Source organism: Choloepus didactylus, chromosome 2 (genome assembly GCF_015220235.1).
Source record: "Choloepus didactylus isolate mChoDid1 chromosome 2, mChoDid1.pri, whole genome shotgun sequence".
Classification (NCBI taxonomy): Eukaryota; Metazoa; Chordata; class Mammalia; order Pilosa; family Megalonychidae; genus Choloepus; species Choloepus didactylus.
The window spans coordinates 52985833-53003777 of record NC_051308.1 but is presented as its reverse complement, the minus strand read 5'-3'; the positions used below and the strand labels follow the sequence as shown (position 1 = coordinate 53003777).

The 17945-nt window shown below is 39.6% G+C and overlaps 2 protein-coding genes across 10 annotated transcripts in view; both read left to right on the top strand.

Annotated features, from left to right (window-relative positions):
* The window catches only part of CR1 (complement C3b/C4b receptor 1 (Knops blood group)), a 130003-nt gene extending 120217 nt beyond the window's left edge, over positions 1 to 9786 (top strand). For 3 of the 4 annotated variants that reach the window (XM_037824815.1, XM_037824813.1, XM_037824816.1), the window contains one exon: positions 3994 to 4862. In XM_037824815.1, the coding sequence (XP_037680743.1) occupies positions 3994 to 4096 (103 nt within the window). In that variant the 3' untranslated portion in view covers positions 4097 to 4862. Of the gene's footprint in view, positions 1 to 3993; positions 4863 to 7594 lie in introns of those variants that run through there. The other variant, XM_037824814.1, reaches the window with a different exon arrangement.
* A 3565-nt stretch (positions 9787 to 13351) lies between these two features.
* CD46 (CD46 molecule) overlaps positions 13352 to 17945 on the top strand; it is a 69149-nt gene continuing 64555 nt past the window's right edge. For 4 of the 6 annotated variants that reach the window (XM_037824823.1, XM_037824824.1, XM_037824826.1 and 1 more), the window contains exon 1: positions 13352 to 13652. In XM_037824823.1, coding sequence (XP_037680751.1) covers positions 13529 to 13652 — 124 coding nt within the window. In that variant the 5' untranslated portion in view covers positions 13352 to 13528. The remainder of the gene's footprint in view (positions 13653 to 17945) is intronic. The other 2 variants (XM_037824822.1, XM_037824825.1) reach the window with 2 other exon arrangements.

Sequence of the window (17945 nt, the reverse complement as noted above, 5' to 3'; positions counted from 1 at the left end):
AATATAATAAAGGAGGATAAAGGCTATGAAATGAATAAAGCAGGGTAAGAAGGATTGGGAATGTGGGGGAGTGGGGATGCAATATTTAATAAGATGGGTAAGGTGGGCATCGTTGAGGAGTGTCTTGAGACTTTAAAAAGGTGAAATCCTTCTGTGTGTGTGTTCTATTTTTGTATAATTTTATTTCTTAGTAAATCTTCAGACTGCTTATGCTTTTTCAGTAAAGAAGATTAGTTCTGCATGCCCTGTTTAGAGAGGAGGGTGGGACCTGGTGCTCAGTAAGTGATGTCAGCAGGGGAAATGCCAGCTACAAATGCCAGTAAATGGGCCAGACAGTAAATGTAGGGAAACTAAAGTTCAGTTGATCTGTTGGTTGTCAGGGTCTGTAGTGCTGTGTTGGAAGGATGCTAAGGCTGAATCCAGAGGGATCAATTAGTGATATCTTCCAGGGGTTGTGTTGCAGTCAGAGACGGAAGGATTTTGATGGATGTAGCTGCCATTCTTCTCAGGGAATTCTGCTACAGCTCCCTACTGAGTTAAATAATACATTTTTAACTTATCCTAAACTTACCCCAGATTTCAAGGATGCTCATTGTTCTAACATATGAACACTGAACTTGGTGAGCAAATCTGTTGTGGACTGATGTCATTGTCGATGATTTGACATGACCTTTAAGTCCTCAGCTTTCTCAGATTCAGGCCATCTAATCACCGTGTTCCCCTCTCTTGCCCTAGCCACACTTGATTTTCTCTTGACTTCTTGGTTTCTACCATCCTCCTTGACAGTCCCCTCCCCAGGCTATGGGCTCTTTTTGAGTAGGGACCACCTATAGGCACTCAAAATACTTTTTATTTAATGACTTTGGATCTCCACTTGTATAGCAGTTAAGATTAATAATAAGTATAGTGACAGTAAACGTCTGGGCAACAGGTTGTTTACAAAAATGCTTTACCATTTATTCTTTGGTTCTCAGAGCAACCCTGTGAGATAGGTCAACCCAATAATATTGTGATCCCAAAGAAAAGAAGACTCCAAGGTATGGAGAGTTTGCTCAAGGAAATTGCTGAGAGGTGCAGAGTTGCTTAAAATCACCCCAGTGTGAAGTTGTTAGGAGTTAGGGCTTTAACTCAGATGTCTGGTTCAAAATCTTGAACCCTTTATGCCTACTCATTTGATAATTTTAGTTGCCCATTTCTGAATCTGATTCTGTATCACCAAAATTCAGTATCCAGAACTGCATATAGTATAAAGCTGAAATAATAGTTCTTGTTCCCCTTTCAATATTCTTTTTCTTGATTTCCATATTTTATTAGATTTGTCTTAGCTACTTCAGCATATTGAGCCAGTATCTCTTGAGAAAACAGTATGCAATGTTTCCTTTGACTTTTTTCTGCGTTATTAGACAATAAGAAAATTATATTAATATAAAGCCATCTGTCCATTTTGAGATTTAGTGAAAAAATTCCTATCCACCCACACAAACTCGCAAGTGTTTCCTGTGATTAAATCTCACAGGCTTGACATTTCACTAGGGAAAAAATGCTGTTATCTGTACATTTTGATATTTCACTGCATATTTACTATGTCAGTAATTTGTGACAAAAGTTAAACTTCAAGTCATACTTTGATTACTGAGGAATAATGCTGTTTAGACTTCTCCATTTAGAGCCCATTTCCCACCTGCTACGGCAAATAACACAATGGGTTGGCTTACAACAGGAATTTTTTGGCTCACGGCTTCAGAGACTAGAATGCTTGCTCTCTCTTAGGGTTGGTAGCATTCTGACCGGCCAGTAATCCTTGGGTTCCTTGGCTTTCCCATCACATGGTGATGTCCTCTCCTTTCTCTTCCTGGTTCCACTGACTTCCAGCTTCCAGTTCCTCCCCATGGCTTTCTCCTTCTGTGTCCAATTTCCTTTGCTTATAAGGACTTCAGCCGTATTGGTTTAAGGCCATTCAGTTCGGGCACCACTTAACCAATCATAACATCTCCAAAGGTCCTATTTACAAATGGGCTCACAACACAGTACCAGAGGTTAGGATGTGAACATGCTCCTTGTGGAGGTTATGATTCAATTCCCGACACCTTACCTCTTGTTTCTGGCTCTAATCAGTTCTCAATCATATATGAAACAACCTTCTTGTCTTATAGCCAGACAAAGCTTTAAAGTAATCATTGGTATGATACTTGACATGACAAAACTATTAGAGCTATCCTTTTCAAAGGCTCCCTTCATTTTTCTATGATCACATTAACCACCATTAACAAACCGGAAACCCATCCATTCAATATATACTCACTGAAGTTCTGTTATCTATTGTCTCCCACCCTGTGTACTTCCAAATTGGGAGGTGGGGTCAGCATTTTCATTACCCCCAAGACCACTTCCAGGACATTACTCCTCTAACCACCTAATCACCATTCCTTCAAAGCTCACACCACCTAGCTATACAGCCCTCTATTCTTCCTCATCCATGGATCTTAAATTTGCGCCTCCTCAACCTATGACAGCTTTGTCCCATGACTCACAGTCTTCCTCTTGGCTTCTAGTGCTGCCATCATTCTAACTTCCCTGAGAGGATAAAGAATAAATGAGTCACATACCCAGAGTGCACACTTCTATCCTATGTTAGAAGGATAGGAAAGAGAATAAATTATGGAATAAATCTTTAGCTGTTATTCTTATTTTTTGTTTATCTAGTTTATTTGATGAGGAAGTCAGCTTTCTGCTCCCATTTGAACCAATTTGCCTCTGAAAATTTAATTATATCCAGCAAAGACACTGTATGCTGTTTCATCTTATGCTCACTTTGACAAATGTATGTTTTATATGCACATATAACCCAAATGTCAAATATTACATATAGGCTTAGATGGGAAAAAATAGTTTAAAAGGCTGGAAAAAATGAATTCTATTATACTGAAGCCCTTAAATAATACATTGTATTATTTTATCAGTGTTTCATTTATAGGAGAATATAGGTAATTTCTGGGTACCTTGAAATAACTGTAATTTCAAATTCATTTGGATATATATCAGTAAAAGTTGTTTTCAGAATAAACTGGGGAGTATTAAAAAAAAAAAAACAGAAGTGAGTGATGAGAAGTAATGGTAAGTGGTGAAATGAGTCAACTCTTTGTGCGTCCAGTCTTAAAGCTGTAATATTAAAGCTGTAATACTTAATACTAAAGCATACTTAAAATCTAAAGTATTGGTATTGTATTATTTATCATTTCATTTATATGAAAAGAAGAGTTTATTAAATAACTCCAAAAGAGGCAGTGTACAGTATCAGTTAAGAGCATGGGCTTTACAGTCAATAAGACCTGTGTCCAGTCTCTTAATAGCTATGAGACTCCGAGCCACAGTTATCCTGAGTCTCATTTTCCTTGCCTATAAAATGGGTATAATAATAGTTCCTACCTCACTTAACACAGTGTACTGGTTTAGGTGACTGTCATAAAATGTTAACTATTTTTATTTACACATGATTATTATTATCAATATTAAAAGGTGATCAAATACTCCTTTCACTTTCAGTTCTTTTTATACCTTTATTGTGGATCTTACTTGTACATAAAACAGAACATATACCTTCAATCTAGGGGGAAAAAGCCTTATGTGAGACTGCAGTGCAAAGCTATTTATATTGTGCCACGTGTCATAATTCCATGGTAGATAGAATTTACTCATCAAAATTATTCTAGAAATAGTGAAATTGTTGTTTTTAAGGAACAGACACTTGTCTATGAACAATTTAGAGTTTTCTGATGCAATATATGGAATGATTTTAGTATTATTTCCTAGTCTAAGTTTTTACTTAGTATTGAAAGATGGGATTTTGGTATGTTGTTCATTTTAGATATCTTGCAAAGAACTCAGGAACTTGTAGCAAATTATACCCTAAATTACAAAAATGAAAGTTATTGACTACTTTTGTTCACAACTGAAACGTGTATGATTAAAGATATTTTCTCTTTTGCCAATCAGCGTTAATACAAATGAAAACCCTAAAGAAGTGATTATCCATTTAAATCCTCAAGAAGACAGCTGTGTTCACCCTCAAAGTATGCAAAACAAATCAGGAAAATAGCAGGTATCTAAATTACATATTGAGTTCAAAATGTTTTCAGCAACTCAAATACAAAAATGGAACCAGGATTTGAATATGATGTTATACAAGGTACATTGGATCATTGATACCAAAGGAATTTAAAAATACTTCAGGAGCTAAAAACTCCTTATTTTTTTCTTGACTTACTATATTTCGTGATTTGGGAGTGATGGCTCTGTCAGTGTTGTGCATGGGCTCTGGTTTTTGAAAGCATTCCTATATTTCTGTGTACTTATGCATGGACCTTTGAGACGAAGGAAGCTTTCTTTTTCTTGTGGAACTCAAGCATCTGCCACCTGGATGTGCCTTCAAGTCCTCCCACTTCCCGTAAATGTGCAGAGGGAGAACAAGTGTCCCTGAGTTTTTCTTAAGGATCCTATGGAGACTTATGATTGACCTCGTCCCCTGATTTCCGACTTTCACTGGATTCTCTCCCTCTGCACTCCACCTGGCATCAGATGACTGCTGTCTTCTTTCCGTCCGCCTCTACTTCTGCCTGTGATAATACCCACCCTTCATGCCACCTACCCACAGTAGCCTTACCACAAGTTGTTGTATCGTAAATGTTTCTTAAAGAGTTGGGGTGAAAAGGGAGATTATATCACAACCCAAAGCAGCATCCAACATAGAACTGAATATTAGAAATCACTGAACTAAAAGGTAACCATCTGTACCTGGGGTTCTCAAACTGTGACTATGACCAGTGGGCCACCTGTTTTCATAAATAAAGTTTTATTGGAACACAGCTACACGCATTCATTTACAAACTGGGTGTGGTGCTTTGTGCTGCAATGGCAGGAATAAGCAGTTGCTGTGAGACCCAGAGGCTGTATGGCCCACAAAGCCAAAAATATTTACTATCTGGCCCTTTACAGGAAGAGTTAACCAACTTCTAACCTAACTGATACCATGAGGAATTTCTCACTGGCTAGTCCTCCTTTAAGTCCTGGTTTACCACCCTTCCCCAGGCTCATTAGATATTCTCCCTTTTTGTTCAAATTTTTACTGTATTCTCATAGTACTTCATTTTGACTGTTGGGCTTCTTGCAATCTCAGATCCCATCTTTCTTTATCATACAGAGCAATTTATCTGGCCTTTGCTTACCCTGGCTATGCCCAGGAGTCCTAAAAGTTTCTATCCATAAGGCCCATCAGGAAATTTTCAAAAGCAATAGTGCCATATGTCCTGGAAAGAAGTATACCTCTCAGGTAGAAAAGAGAAGCAAAAGCACCACACTTGTTAGGAAATTTTCTTTCTGTATGTCCTACCTCTTTCTCATATAAATGTGCATTGATCTAAATCTAGCATTTCCTATCTATACACACATTAGAAATCCTCAGTTCCACAGAGGACAGTGGAAAGGACCCCAGAAAAAGGTGTGGAGTAAGAGAGGCATTTTATAGTTAGTTAACCATGATATAAATAATGGCAACTCAAATTTCTCTAGACAGAAAAATATAGGTTATTATCTATTTTCACCCACAATAGAAAAGAAGTTGCAATGCCCTCCATTTATTATCTGGGTTCCTAATACTTTGTTTTGGTCTTATAACTTGCTTTTTCATTACTCTGTATGGAAGCAAATGATCTATGCATTGCATTTTGAAAATTCAGGATTATTTCATTTTTGGAAGCTTTAATGATCATCTCATCTGATATTTCTCAAATGCACATTTGTATAAGCCTGGAGATGCATGATTAATGTACCAAAGGGAGATGAAACCCACAACATGAAAATGGCATGGTTTCTTAGAAGAATATTTTTCTTAATGTTGTCCCAGTAGTTTGAAGGGAAAATAGCATTATTTCTATATTAATACAAGTGTGTAAGGGAGTAGAAGGCAAATAATGCAGGAGATTTTAAGATAAAATAAGACAGTGAATGCTATGCTTTCTGGGATGCTTTCACTTGCGCCTCCAAGACCCTTGGGATGATGCATTCATTTTCCTTTACAACTGGGATGCTATGATGGAAAAATTGTGTAACACTGATTCTAGGCCAGCTGTGCTGCACCAAAGAACAGACAAAATAATAGGTGACGGTGAGGATTGTTCTCTTTATAAGAGTTCCTTTTTAAAATATTCCACAAGTATACTTAAAGAACACTTGATTTAACCTCATTCCTGTCAGTTAACCTGCCTAAAACACTTTTTCCACCTTTCTTCTTATCTAAATTCCACTACCCCATCTCAGCATTCACTCACCCAAGAAGCTATCCTGAGCAACTCCGGCCCAAAGTGATGTCTCTTTTGGAAGTCACAGCACTGTCTATACCATTTTAAAAGATCTCTTTTCTTATAAGAATAATACCTGTGCTCATTATTGAAGATATAGATATTAAAGAAAATAAGAAGATATAAAAATTACCTGTAAAAACCTCTACCCAATGGTTAGTACTCTTAAGTTACTTTGAATATTATTTTATATTTTCAGGGTTTTATCTTGAGATCCTCCTACTTTTACCAAATGACAGCCATTTCACTCGTCATTAAAAACTCTATATAAACACACCCCATAATATTCTATACCATTATTTTATTTACTTTATTTCAATCATATAGCCTTGTAACATTTCACGTCACTTCTTTTTTTTTTTTTTTGCCTAGTTAGTTCTATTGCAACTATTCACTTGCTCAATCATTCATTCTTCAAACATTCGTTAGTCATTTAGAATGCTCATGTGCACTTTCTTTTCCACACTAAATTATAAACTTCTTGTAAATGAGACCACTTTTTTGACTTTTCCAAAAACTGTGAGCATAGAGTTCAGCAAATGAGAAGGGCTCAGTAAATATTGAGAGAAATATTGCCCAGTAAAAAATTGAGAGAATGAATTTATCAAAATTTAATTTATCCTCAACATTTTAGAAACACTTACTTTACATCAAAGTAGACCTCAAATTGTGTACATTGCTTGTTGACTGCATTTTTAATGGCAAGTTAAGCAGTCCTTAATGAATCATGTCTCAAAATTTTCTTTTTAAGATTGGAATTTTAACTGGTGTTCCACTTGAAAACTGTTAATCATTTGTGGCAACATTTAGTAGACAAGGAGTGAAAGTGTGTATCAAGCTTAAGACCCAGGCACCCAGGCTAGATACAGGAGCAGAGTGGGTGATACAGGTGAAGAGGCGGACTCCAAAGGCATAGCCGCGTGTTGAAGGACATGAGAATGTTCAGAGATGATACAGGCAACAGATGACCTTGGGAAGTCTTGTGAGATAGAAAGAGAGCAATGATGAGGAATCCAAGTGGTAGTCATAATTGGGTTCAGCTGAGCTGGTGGGCCTCAGCAGAGGGTCCGTTTATTGGTGGAAGGACAGGATCCTTGGCATGAAGAAAGAGGAGGCACCAGCATGGCCAAGGAAGTGTTTGGATGTCTTGGGCTATACACCACCCCCACGCAATCTTGACTGTGTTTAGGGAAGGACAACATGCTCCTTCTGAAAGTGCACCCACCTTCTGCTCCTCCTAGGTGATTAGTTCCTGATTTCTGGCACCTGCCCCCACCATGTTTCAGAAGAAGAGACTCAAAGAAATGTTTAGTATGTTAAAGAGAAACCTGTATGTTTTCTGGAATGAGGCTATTTTTATTTAGTTGCTAAAATCTGATACTTTTTCTCTGGCAAAAGAAGCAGTGAATAAAGATCATGTTAATCATCAATCTCCTCCTTATCTCCTCAGTGTCTGAATTTACACATACTTTCTTGTGCTCTGCATAGCAACCACAACAGAGGGCAATAAACTCTTCTTATGAACTTATAATTCATGTGTAATATTAGCATCATGATTATCAGTGTGTAAATTCTGGATAGCTCCATTGTTGACCATGCTGTCATCTAAACAAAAATATCTGGTTACTTCCCTGTCTTTCCTTCACATCTCGTATTTATTGATGGTTGGAGAGGAGCCATGTCATTTCCACAGAATAAGAGCTGCGAGTCATAAAACCTTTGAAGTTACTTCACAGATGCAAACTTGTGCACAGGAAGATCCTGAAGAAGCTTTCAGAGTGCCTACTGAAGTCTCCTCTACTTAATTTGCACTACTGTCATGTTTTCCTCATCCTCTTTCCTTGCACTGAAAGTCATTGGAAAGGACTGGCCTTGGGATATAGAAAATAGTTTCATTTACCAAAGGAAGAAGGTGTCATCTAGGATTTCTGGTTTGGAAGTTGGTTATTTTTCTTTCATATTTTAAAATGCTTATATTATGGAATGGGCTCCCTAAGGAGAGTTTGGAAAGTGAAGGAAGATATGAAAACAAATGAGTTATATAGTTATACCACAGTGATAACTACTGTTAATATTTTCATTCATTTGGTGCTAATCTTTTTTCATTTATGTGTTTATTTATACACACACATATGTCTTTCTTAAAGTTTCCTTTTTTATAGAGCAGGGCCCACTGCTTTCTAACAGATTCGGTTGAAATATATGCTGTATTAGTTTTTAGTTGCTCTGGGAAAAGAGAGTCATTCCTCTTTACTACAAAGGCATTAAACAATTATTGGGGAGAAGGGTCAAGATTACTCAAGAAAAATTACTGGAAAAAATGAAGCTCTGGATATCTTTTAAGTTCTGTTTCAAAAGTACTAGTACTTTGTATCAGGTTCTGATTAAAAACATTACAAATTGAAATAAAAAATAATTTTTAAGAAAGGAAACTAGCTTACTTTTGTATAGATTCAAAACACACTAAATCAGCTAGAAAACCACAACTTTTAAGAGTTTATCAGGTTAATAAGTAAGTGGCCCTGAAGTCTTTAATGGTCCAGCTCTTTTACAGACTGAAAATTTGTTAAGGACCATGTTATGGGCCATCCTAATGGTCTCAGACTCTTTCTGGATATTTAATAATAGATTTGTACATGACTACTGCTAACTTCTGTGTAAGTCTATGTTTTTGATAGCTGCTTTGAAAGTGTACTCTGCCATGTTTACTTTCACACCTATAAAAAGAATGAGCTGAATCCATCAACTTGAATTTCAATTTAAAATCATGAAAGATAGCAAAGAAAGAGTATAAGCAAAGTCAACTGACAAAGTAGGAGAAAAAAAATGCGATTTATCCCCAGGTAAAGGGTAATTACCCCTTTGTCAGAGAGTTCTTAAATGTTTAAAAACTGAAATCCAAAAGAAAGGGGGCAAACATCATATAGCCAGGTCACAAAAAAACAAAACAAAACAAAGACAACCCACGAATATATGAAAATATACTCAATGGTGCCATTTGGGCTAAGCTAGATCTTCAATAAATCTCCATTATTTCTTGGTTTTTGAAGAAGTAACTTTTAAAGGAAGACTAGAAAATTAAATGCTTGGGGATTGGCCTGTCTTGGAATTAAAATTCCCCATCACAAGAAAAAATTGTGTGGTTTTCCTTCCAGAATCTAGTAGGTCCGTGAACAATATGACTGACAAATATCTGATGGCTCTGACTTTTTGATTTTAAGAAAAATCATGAGATTTTATTACCCTATTATATCAGTTACCATGCAAAATATTATATATGCTAACTATGGATAAAATGCTTTATTGCCTCACTTAAGTTGTATTATTGAGCAATTCTGTTAACCTCTGGCCTTGAATTTCTCATCAGAGAATCAGGAGCTGGACCAGTTGAGTCCCTGTTTGTCTTGTTAACATCCTAATTTTGTTTGTTTTGTTTGCCTTTTTGTACACTTCAGTGTGAGAGAAGTTGAAGTCCATGATGATTCAATGAAAGTGAAATTTTCTGCCTCCACCATTATAATGTGAAAAGAATACAAGTCTGTCTTTGCAAATCTATATTTGGAATGTGGTAATAATATTAACTTTTGAAAGCCTTCACAAGCCAAGGGGAAACAAAATGAATTTGCATTCCTTCTGAGAAATGCCCTTCTCTCTATACCTGAGAGGATTCAGAATCTCTGTGCAGGGAGTGGCATACCACAGTAATTCTTTTGCTGGGAAAAGGACAAGAATCAGGCACAGGTGAAGATGAAGGTCAATTGGCTGGCAGTTGCTTAGTGGGTACAAGATGTTAGCATAGCTCCCAGAGCCAAATCAAAAAGATAGCTTAACTATTCACTGTTGAGCTTCCCTTTCAGGTTTTCACGATACCTAAAGTGATTCACCATGACAGTGGAAAGCCTTGCCTGAGAGCACTCTGAACCTCATTCACTCAGCTACACTCACCTCTGAAAAGCATAATGTAAACACAATGGCTTACAAGGCAAAGAATCATTTACATTTATTTGAAAGAAGTTCCTCTTTGCTTAATGATATTCCCATATACCAACCTCCACTCCACCAGCATTCAGAAAGCCTTAAAGGAAGTCTACCACACAGCTGGAAACTTGATCCACACACAGGCATATCCTCCATCCTCTCCTCCTCTTCTCTTTGGCAGTTTGACAAGACCCTTAAGGGGCAGTTGGAGGAACCACTAGTCCTTCCTCTCCTACTTCACTTTTGCCTCATTTTGAGTCTTGTTACATCAGGGCCACAGGGAGTTCACTGTCAAAACTTCCCCTTTGGCCTCAGTTACTGAAATGATCTGGAGATTAAGGTATAGGCAGTAGGTCCCACTTCACAAGTTAGCTTGATTTTGGAAATTTTTCTGTGCAGACAATTGTAGCTCATTCCTTTCAGAGATAATCAAAATTTGTTTCCTAGTTGTTTAAAATGATTAAAATCAAATCTCCCAGAACTTTCCCTGTATTGGTAAATTCATGCTGTGGGAAAATTGGCAGAGACTTAGTAAATGCATTTGATGGTTAGACTCATTTATTTCATTTAATATTTAACAGGTATATAATGAGTGTCTACTATGAGCCTAGAACTCTCTGAGCACAGGAGATATGGCAAGAAAATGCTATGTGTACCTTACTGAACTTGTCCAGAAAAATAGGAAACAAGGCTCAGAACCTTTCAGTTGGAACCTCAGTTGGGTCAACTCAAAATAAGTTAAAGAAATCAGTGTGAAGGTCTTCAATTATATTAATGGTGTTTTTTTTTTTTTTTTTTTTTTTTTTTTTTTTTTTTTTTTAAAGAAAAGAAAGGCTTGATGAACCCCAGGGGTAGAAATTTCACTGACTGAAAGAAATACCACCTTGAATCTAATCTAGCTCCTGAAATTAGTCTTATTTTTATTCCTATCTTTTAAATTTTCACATTCAGAAAAAAAAATCCTTCAAAGCCTGGGGATAGGGAAATTTTAATTTCTATTGTTGCAGAGAACAGCAAATAGATTGATTTCACAAACAGTGCCAACATTGAGCCACCGGGCATTGTTGTATCACTCTCACAACTATAAGCCTCAACTGAAATGATAATTCCTCCTGAGTTTCCTATTTAGTCTCCTTACTTTAATTATACCTCCTTTAATTAGTTGCCATTGTGGAATGTCTGGATTTTTAAATCCAAGATATTAAGGTGTTTATTTTGCACAGCACCTCCAAACTTCGAGTCTTTTATGCTCTGTCAAAAATTCAAAAAAATTGCTGGTCTGGCAGGAAGAGGAAATTCCATGGTTTGGTGAACCTGGAAAGTCTTCATTCTATCTCAGATCTAGAATTGTAGTAAATATGTATATACTGTTGTAACTCCACGAGATCCATTTGAGGTTTTTTCAGAGAGCCTCCATTTCTTCACTATCCACTCACACCTTAAACCTGTGTAATAGAAATTCCAATCCCATCACTTCATGAACAAAATAGCACTTGATACATAGGTTGGATTCCTTTTTTTTTTTTTTTTTTTTAACAATTTCTTTACCTTTTTCCAAAGGTAACATAGGGCCAATATAGAAAACTTAAAAGCAAAAAGAAAGTGAAATATCTGTAATCCTATTAACTACTCTCTTTTTATGTGCATCAATATGGTGCTTTGGTTTTAATAAAAGGAATGCTATAATGTATATTACTGATTTGGAGTCTGCTTTTTCCACTTGGGGCTATATCAGTTTCTCACATTGATAATCACTTACAATACTTGCTGCATAGAATTCTATCATATAAAGGTACCTACCATAAAACCTTTAACATTTTTGCTAGATACTTATTAGGGTTTATATGTTTTTCGGAACTATATTTGCTCACAGTTCTCAGGATTTCCTTGGGATAAACTCAAAGTTGAACTGGTGGTTTAAATTATGTCCATTTAAAGACTTCTAACATACTGCTAAATTGACCTCTACAAATTTGTATTTCCACTAAAAGTCAGCGAGTGCTGATTTCCCCCAACATGTTCAATCACATTAGTTGAGGTTTTTATTTGCCAGTTGGAGAAGAAGAAAATGTCAGCTGTTTGCTTTCTTAATACCAGTCAGGCTACTTTTTTTTTTCTTTTTGTCTTTTTTTTGTTGTTTGTTTTTTTTTTAACCAGTCACCACACAGGTTCTTTTCACAGCTCCACAAATTCATTTTGCTCATTCTTGACTTCCTAGCCTTCTTAGAGATTGTTGCACCAGAAATGCTCTCCCTCCTTATCCACTCCATCTAACCAATTCCTACCCATCCCAATTACTAAGGCATTCATTGCTTCCAGGAATTTGGCTCTTCATATACCCTGCTCCTTACATTTTTTTTTATGCCTGTGTATTTCGTTTTCAATAAAACTTTTAGAAGCTCAAAGGCAAGCTCCTCAATGTTGCAGCATGATGTGCTTAATAATTGAGCTTCCCATGGGTCCTCTCATGGGAGGAGGGGGGAGTGCAGTGGTCAAACCTTGTACTTTTGAAAATCAGCAGACCGTGAGAAGATTCACTAGCAGACACTCAAGCAAGGAAAACTCAAGTATGTCCCTAAATAATGTCCGTCCCTAAATAATGTCCGATTAATGCCAAATAATGAGTAAGAGTAATGCGGACAAACTGGAGTGACCCGCTGCCTGGATTTCTATTTTCAGGCCTTTGAGCTTTGTACTTCAATACAGTGTTCCTGCAAATGGGACAATGATAACCCTGCCAGCTCAAGTTTCCTTTCCACCCTTCCTGGGCAGGGCTGTAACCGTCTCCACTTACAATTATGACGGTGAAAAGCTATTCCCGGAAGCCACTGTGACGCTTCTGGGTTGGTCTGCTGTGGGAGTAGCAAGGCAATCTTCAGGCCCCAATAGAGAGAAGCAGACGCACCCGGCCAATCCGGGTGGGCTGGATTACCGGCACGGCCACGCCCCGTCAGCTCGAGGCCGTTAGGTCAGCGGGCCGGCCTGCAGCCCCAGACACCGAGGCCCCGCCCCCGGCCCACCCATTAGCCCCGCCAGGCTCCGGTATCACCAGTCACTTCCGCCCCGGGCCCGGTGCAGGCAACGTTCGTTCATGGGGTCTCGCACTTGACTGTGTATCTGGTGATTGTTGCGTCTGATAACCAGTCTCAGACGGGCTCTGCTACTCAGGCTCAGGTTTCCGGGCTGATTTCCAAAAAATGATGGCGTCTTTCTTGCCGCAGAGGGCGTTTCGCCGCCGCCGCGAGAGTTCTCTTCCTTCCTGGTACTCCTTTGGACCCCTTTTGTTGGCCCTGGTGCTCCTCCTGCTATCTGCAGACTGCGGTAAGACCCTAGAGAGGGCGTTCGCGCCGACGGCGAGGCAGGAGCGGGCTAAGGAGCAGGCAGAACGGAGCCCAGGGCGAGGGGAGCTTTGCTTGGTGGGCGGGATAGGAAGCGCACATGCCAGGTTGGCCGGGGGTCGTCCTGGGTGGTCAGGACTCACCCGGGGTCAGGTTGAGCCAGGATTCTTGGGGCACCGTGCAGTGCATTTAGGTGAAAGCTTGCTTGGTGGTCCGGACTGAGCAATACCGTGGCGGTGGGTGCGGTGGGTGTTTTTACTGAGGCGGTACCGAGTCTGCAGTGGTGTTTAGCTGAGCTTTCCCGGTGTGTGCTGTGCAGGGGCAGGGGGCACAGTCGCTGTTTATCCGGGGCCATGCTGTGTTTGCAGCAGACGCAGGTCTGGTGTTTCCGCGATTGAGCCACGTCGGGATGGATAGCATGTCTGGGATGCCTAGGTGGGTGGGTTGTTAGTATCGGTATTGTGCGTGTAGTGACGGTTTTCCTTCTGTTCCCTGGGCGGGGCGGGGCCGTGGGGAGTGGAGTGTTCGCTAGTGTCCTAGCGTTACTCCGGGTAAGAGCTGCGATGCATATGCCGTGGCCAGCTAGGCTGGGCCGGGGGAGCCGGAGCTCTGTGTTGCCTGGGGAGTGCTGCTCCGGAGGGGAGGGGATCCTGCCCAGCGGTGCCGAGTGCACTGTGTGGGTGGGGCAGGCACTGGGGATTGGGAGGGCACCTCGTGCTTGTTGTGCTTTGCGCCGGAGAAGATTCTGGATCCTGAGTTCAGAGTGCTCCGAAGGGCGTGCCGCGCTTTTTGTGCCTTCAGTGATAAGGCTTCTTTTTGCCCTGTGAGACCTTGTGGTCTTCCGCAAAGGAGTCGTCTACCAGTTGCTGGGTATTTTTGTTTGTTTGTCTTGTTAGTTTTTTGTGTTTGTGTGTGTGTGTGTGTGTGTGTGTTTTGCCTGGGGTCATCATCCCATTCCTAATCAGTATAGACAGTATTCAAATCTGTTGCCTAATGGCTTTTTGGTATTGTTTTCCTTCTTTCATTATGTTGGGTCATATTTTAGGGCAGATCAGAAGCAACCTAGAAAACATTGGTAGCCAAATCGCGTGAGAAATTAATATCCTATAAAAGAAACAATAAATAATGTTAATCTGGTTTTCCCCTACAGCTCAACTACTTTGGTGTGGTTCCTTGTAGTCTTTATATGCACATGTGTTTCTATGCCCGTTATATTTTTTAGAATCATATTACATATACATATACAGTTTGTATGCTGCATTGCTTAATACTGTTCAGCAGATGCTTGCCTTTTATGTACTAGGTCCTGTGCTGACACTGAGATACTCTGGTGAGCAATAACAGAAACCATTTTTATTTGCCTGTACCTTATTTCATTATTTGTCTGTACACACACATACACACACACAGACAGACATGAATATAAGCAGGGACTTGTTTTGTACATTATCTCCAGTGCTAGGCACCCAGTAGACAGTTAACAAATATTTGCTAAAATTCATTAGGGGTGACACATATTAACCAAAATATAATACTAACCCATATGTTATAAATCAAGAGAAGTACTCTGGATGAAACAAGCATGATTCTCTGACAGCATTTAACAAAGGAACCTGCCCGGAGGCAGGGAATACTCTTTGCTCACCCAACAGGCCAAATTCTGGTGCTTTAGTGCATCTGTACTTGCTGTTTTCTCTGCCTCTCTGCATAGCAGGCTCCTTCTTATTCTGCATCCTCAGTTGGGATGATATCTTCCCAGAGGGGCCTTCTCTGACCTCCTTATCTCTCAGAGACACACACCTGCTACCTAAAATCCCTCATAAGTACCAGCAAATTACATATAATATTTGGCAGAGCATTAGAACCCAGGAAAAAATTAATCCCCTCTCCCTATCTTCTCCTGATTTATTTTATGTAGACTCTCCAGGGCTGACAGTATTCCAGTCTCACTTCTTACCGATCATTAAAAAGTTCATTTTGCTGGGGCTGGGGTGGGGGAAGTGGTGGTGGGGAGAAGAAAACAAATGGAATTTTAAGAAAAGAATAATGTTTGGAATAGACTTCAAACTAGAATTTGAAAGAATGTGCTATTTGAAATAAATAGTGGGTGTTTTAGTTTCCTAGGCTGCTTAAGCAAATACCATGAGATTGTTGGGTTAAACAATGAGAATTAATTCGCTCATGGTTTTGAGGATAGGAAAATGTCTAAATCAAGGAATCATCAAGGTGATGCTTTCTCCCTCAAAGACTGGCATTGTAGGGCTGGCTGCGGGTGATCCTTGGTTCCTCTGTCACATGGCAAGGCACATGGCATCTTTTAGTGTCTTCTCTCCTGAGTTCTGTTTCAGCTTCTTGCTTCCTGTGGCTTTCTCTCTCTTTCTCTCTCTCATCTGAATTTCATTCTCTTATAAAGGACTCTAGTGATAGGATTCAGACTCATCCTGACTGAGGTGAGACGCAGCTTAACTGAAAACCTCATCAAAGGACCTACTTACAAAGGGTTTACACCCACAGGAATGCATTACATTTAAGAACATGTTTTTCTGGGGTACATGTAGCTTCAAACCCCCACAGTGGGAACTGGAATAGGGTTCAACATGGAAGGGAACAAAACTAAAAATGAAGAGGAGAATAAGAAAGGTTAAGTTTAAGGTTTGAAAGGTAGGATCAAGATATAGGTATGCCACCTAGAGAAAGTGAAGTAAGAGCACATTATGTTTATGTGCCAGTAACTATGTTAGGCATGGGGAGCAGGTGCCTACAGGGAATACAGAGGGATAAAAGAAAACGTTTCGTTTTTGGAGCAGCTTGCACTCTAATGAAGGGAGAGATTTGTAAGCAGGCAGTGCTGTGCACGTGAGACCTGCCATCTCAAAGGTAGTTGCCAAACAGTATGAGATCTCAGAAGGAAACATTTATGAAATTCCAGGACCAATTTCACCCTTCCAGAAGGAGGACTGCTTAAGCTTTGGCTGTTTGTGGTCTTGTCTGCCTTTTTCAGGTCTTTTCTTTATTTCCAATTTAAAGAAGCACATTTGAAGATCAATAAGTGCTTACGTAGTTGTTTCTTAGTTTCCTTACTCTGCATATTACAATGCCAAGAGATAGCAGTCCTTGTCTGGTGAATTGCTAGGTTACCTGAATCCTGGGAGATCGGCATAGTAGAAATTACATGGCCAAATTGCCTCTCTCCAGTGCGTAAAGGTTTAAGAAGATTATTTTCAATATTAGATTCATTACAGTATACTCTTTACCATTGTTTTGTGTTTGAAAGTAGTGGTACTTTGAGTACCAAGTGTTTTTTTGAATAGCTACTATTAGGTGGTGTGGCCACATGGAAAAATGAGACTCAGAAGCTTAGAATCCAGACTGTGGAGTCAGCTATGCTAAGTATTAAACACAAACATGCAGTAGTTACCTGAGAGATGCACACAGGACAGAGGAGAGTCTTAAGGAAAGGGGACTGTTCACTGCTCCCCAGGGGGAAGCAGAAGAGGACCTGTACAGGAGGTGATGTGTGAATCAGGTCTAGGTGGATGAGAGTTGATTATGTGTGAGGTGCAGCTCACTAGGGAGGAAGGGCGTGCAGAGTAGAGGGAGGTGGGACACAGCTGGCAGCCCTTGGGGACTGCCAAGCTTCTAGGTATGGCCGCAGTAGGCAAAGAAGCAACAAAGAGCAAGGCAAATTCTTCACAGAGTGAAGAATTGTGAAAAGCAAACAGCACAGTCTGGAATGAATAATTGCCATCATCAGATTCAGACCACAATGTTCTTACCTGTCCTCGTAGGGCAGTTTGAGTGTTTTCATTTGACTTGTCACAATGTGAATCTAAAATAGAGTTGCTTTAATTTCCCTGGGCTCAGTAGAAGATGGTTTCTGGAGGACTAAAGTGCAGGTGGAGTGTGTTGCTGTCAGTATGCATGGTTGCAGCTGTGTTGCTCTAATTTCCCCCGGATCAGGAGAAGATGGTTTCTGGAGGACTAAAGTGCAGGTGGAATGTGTTGCCATCAGATGCAGGGTTACAGCTATGAGATGGTAATAGGAAGCAGTGTTGCCTAGTGGTTTACATTCATATGAGGCCTGGGAGCCAGGTTGCCTGGTCTGACTCATGGGTCTGCCATCTACTAGGAAATGTATTATTCCTGGCCAAGTGACCCCACCTTACTCAATCTCAGTTTGCTCATCTTAAAGGCAGAAGGGAAGAAGTAGTACCTACCTCATAGGATGATTATGAAAATGAGTTCAGAAGCACTTAGAAGAAGGCATGGCACAGGT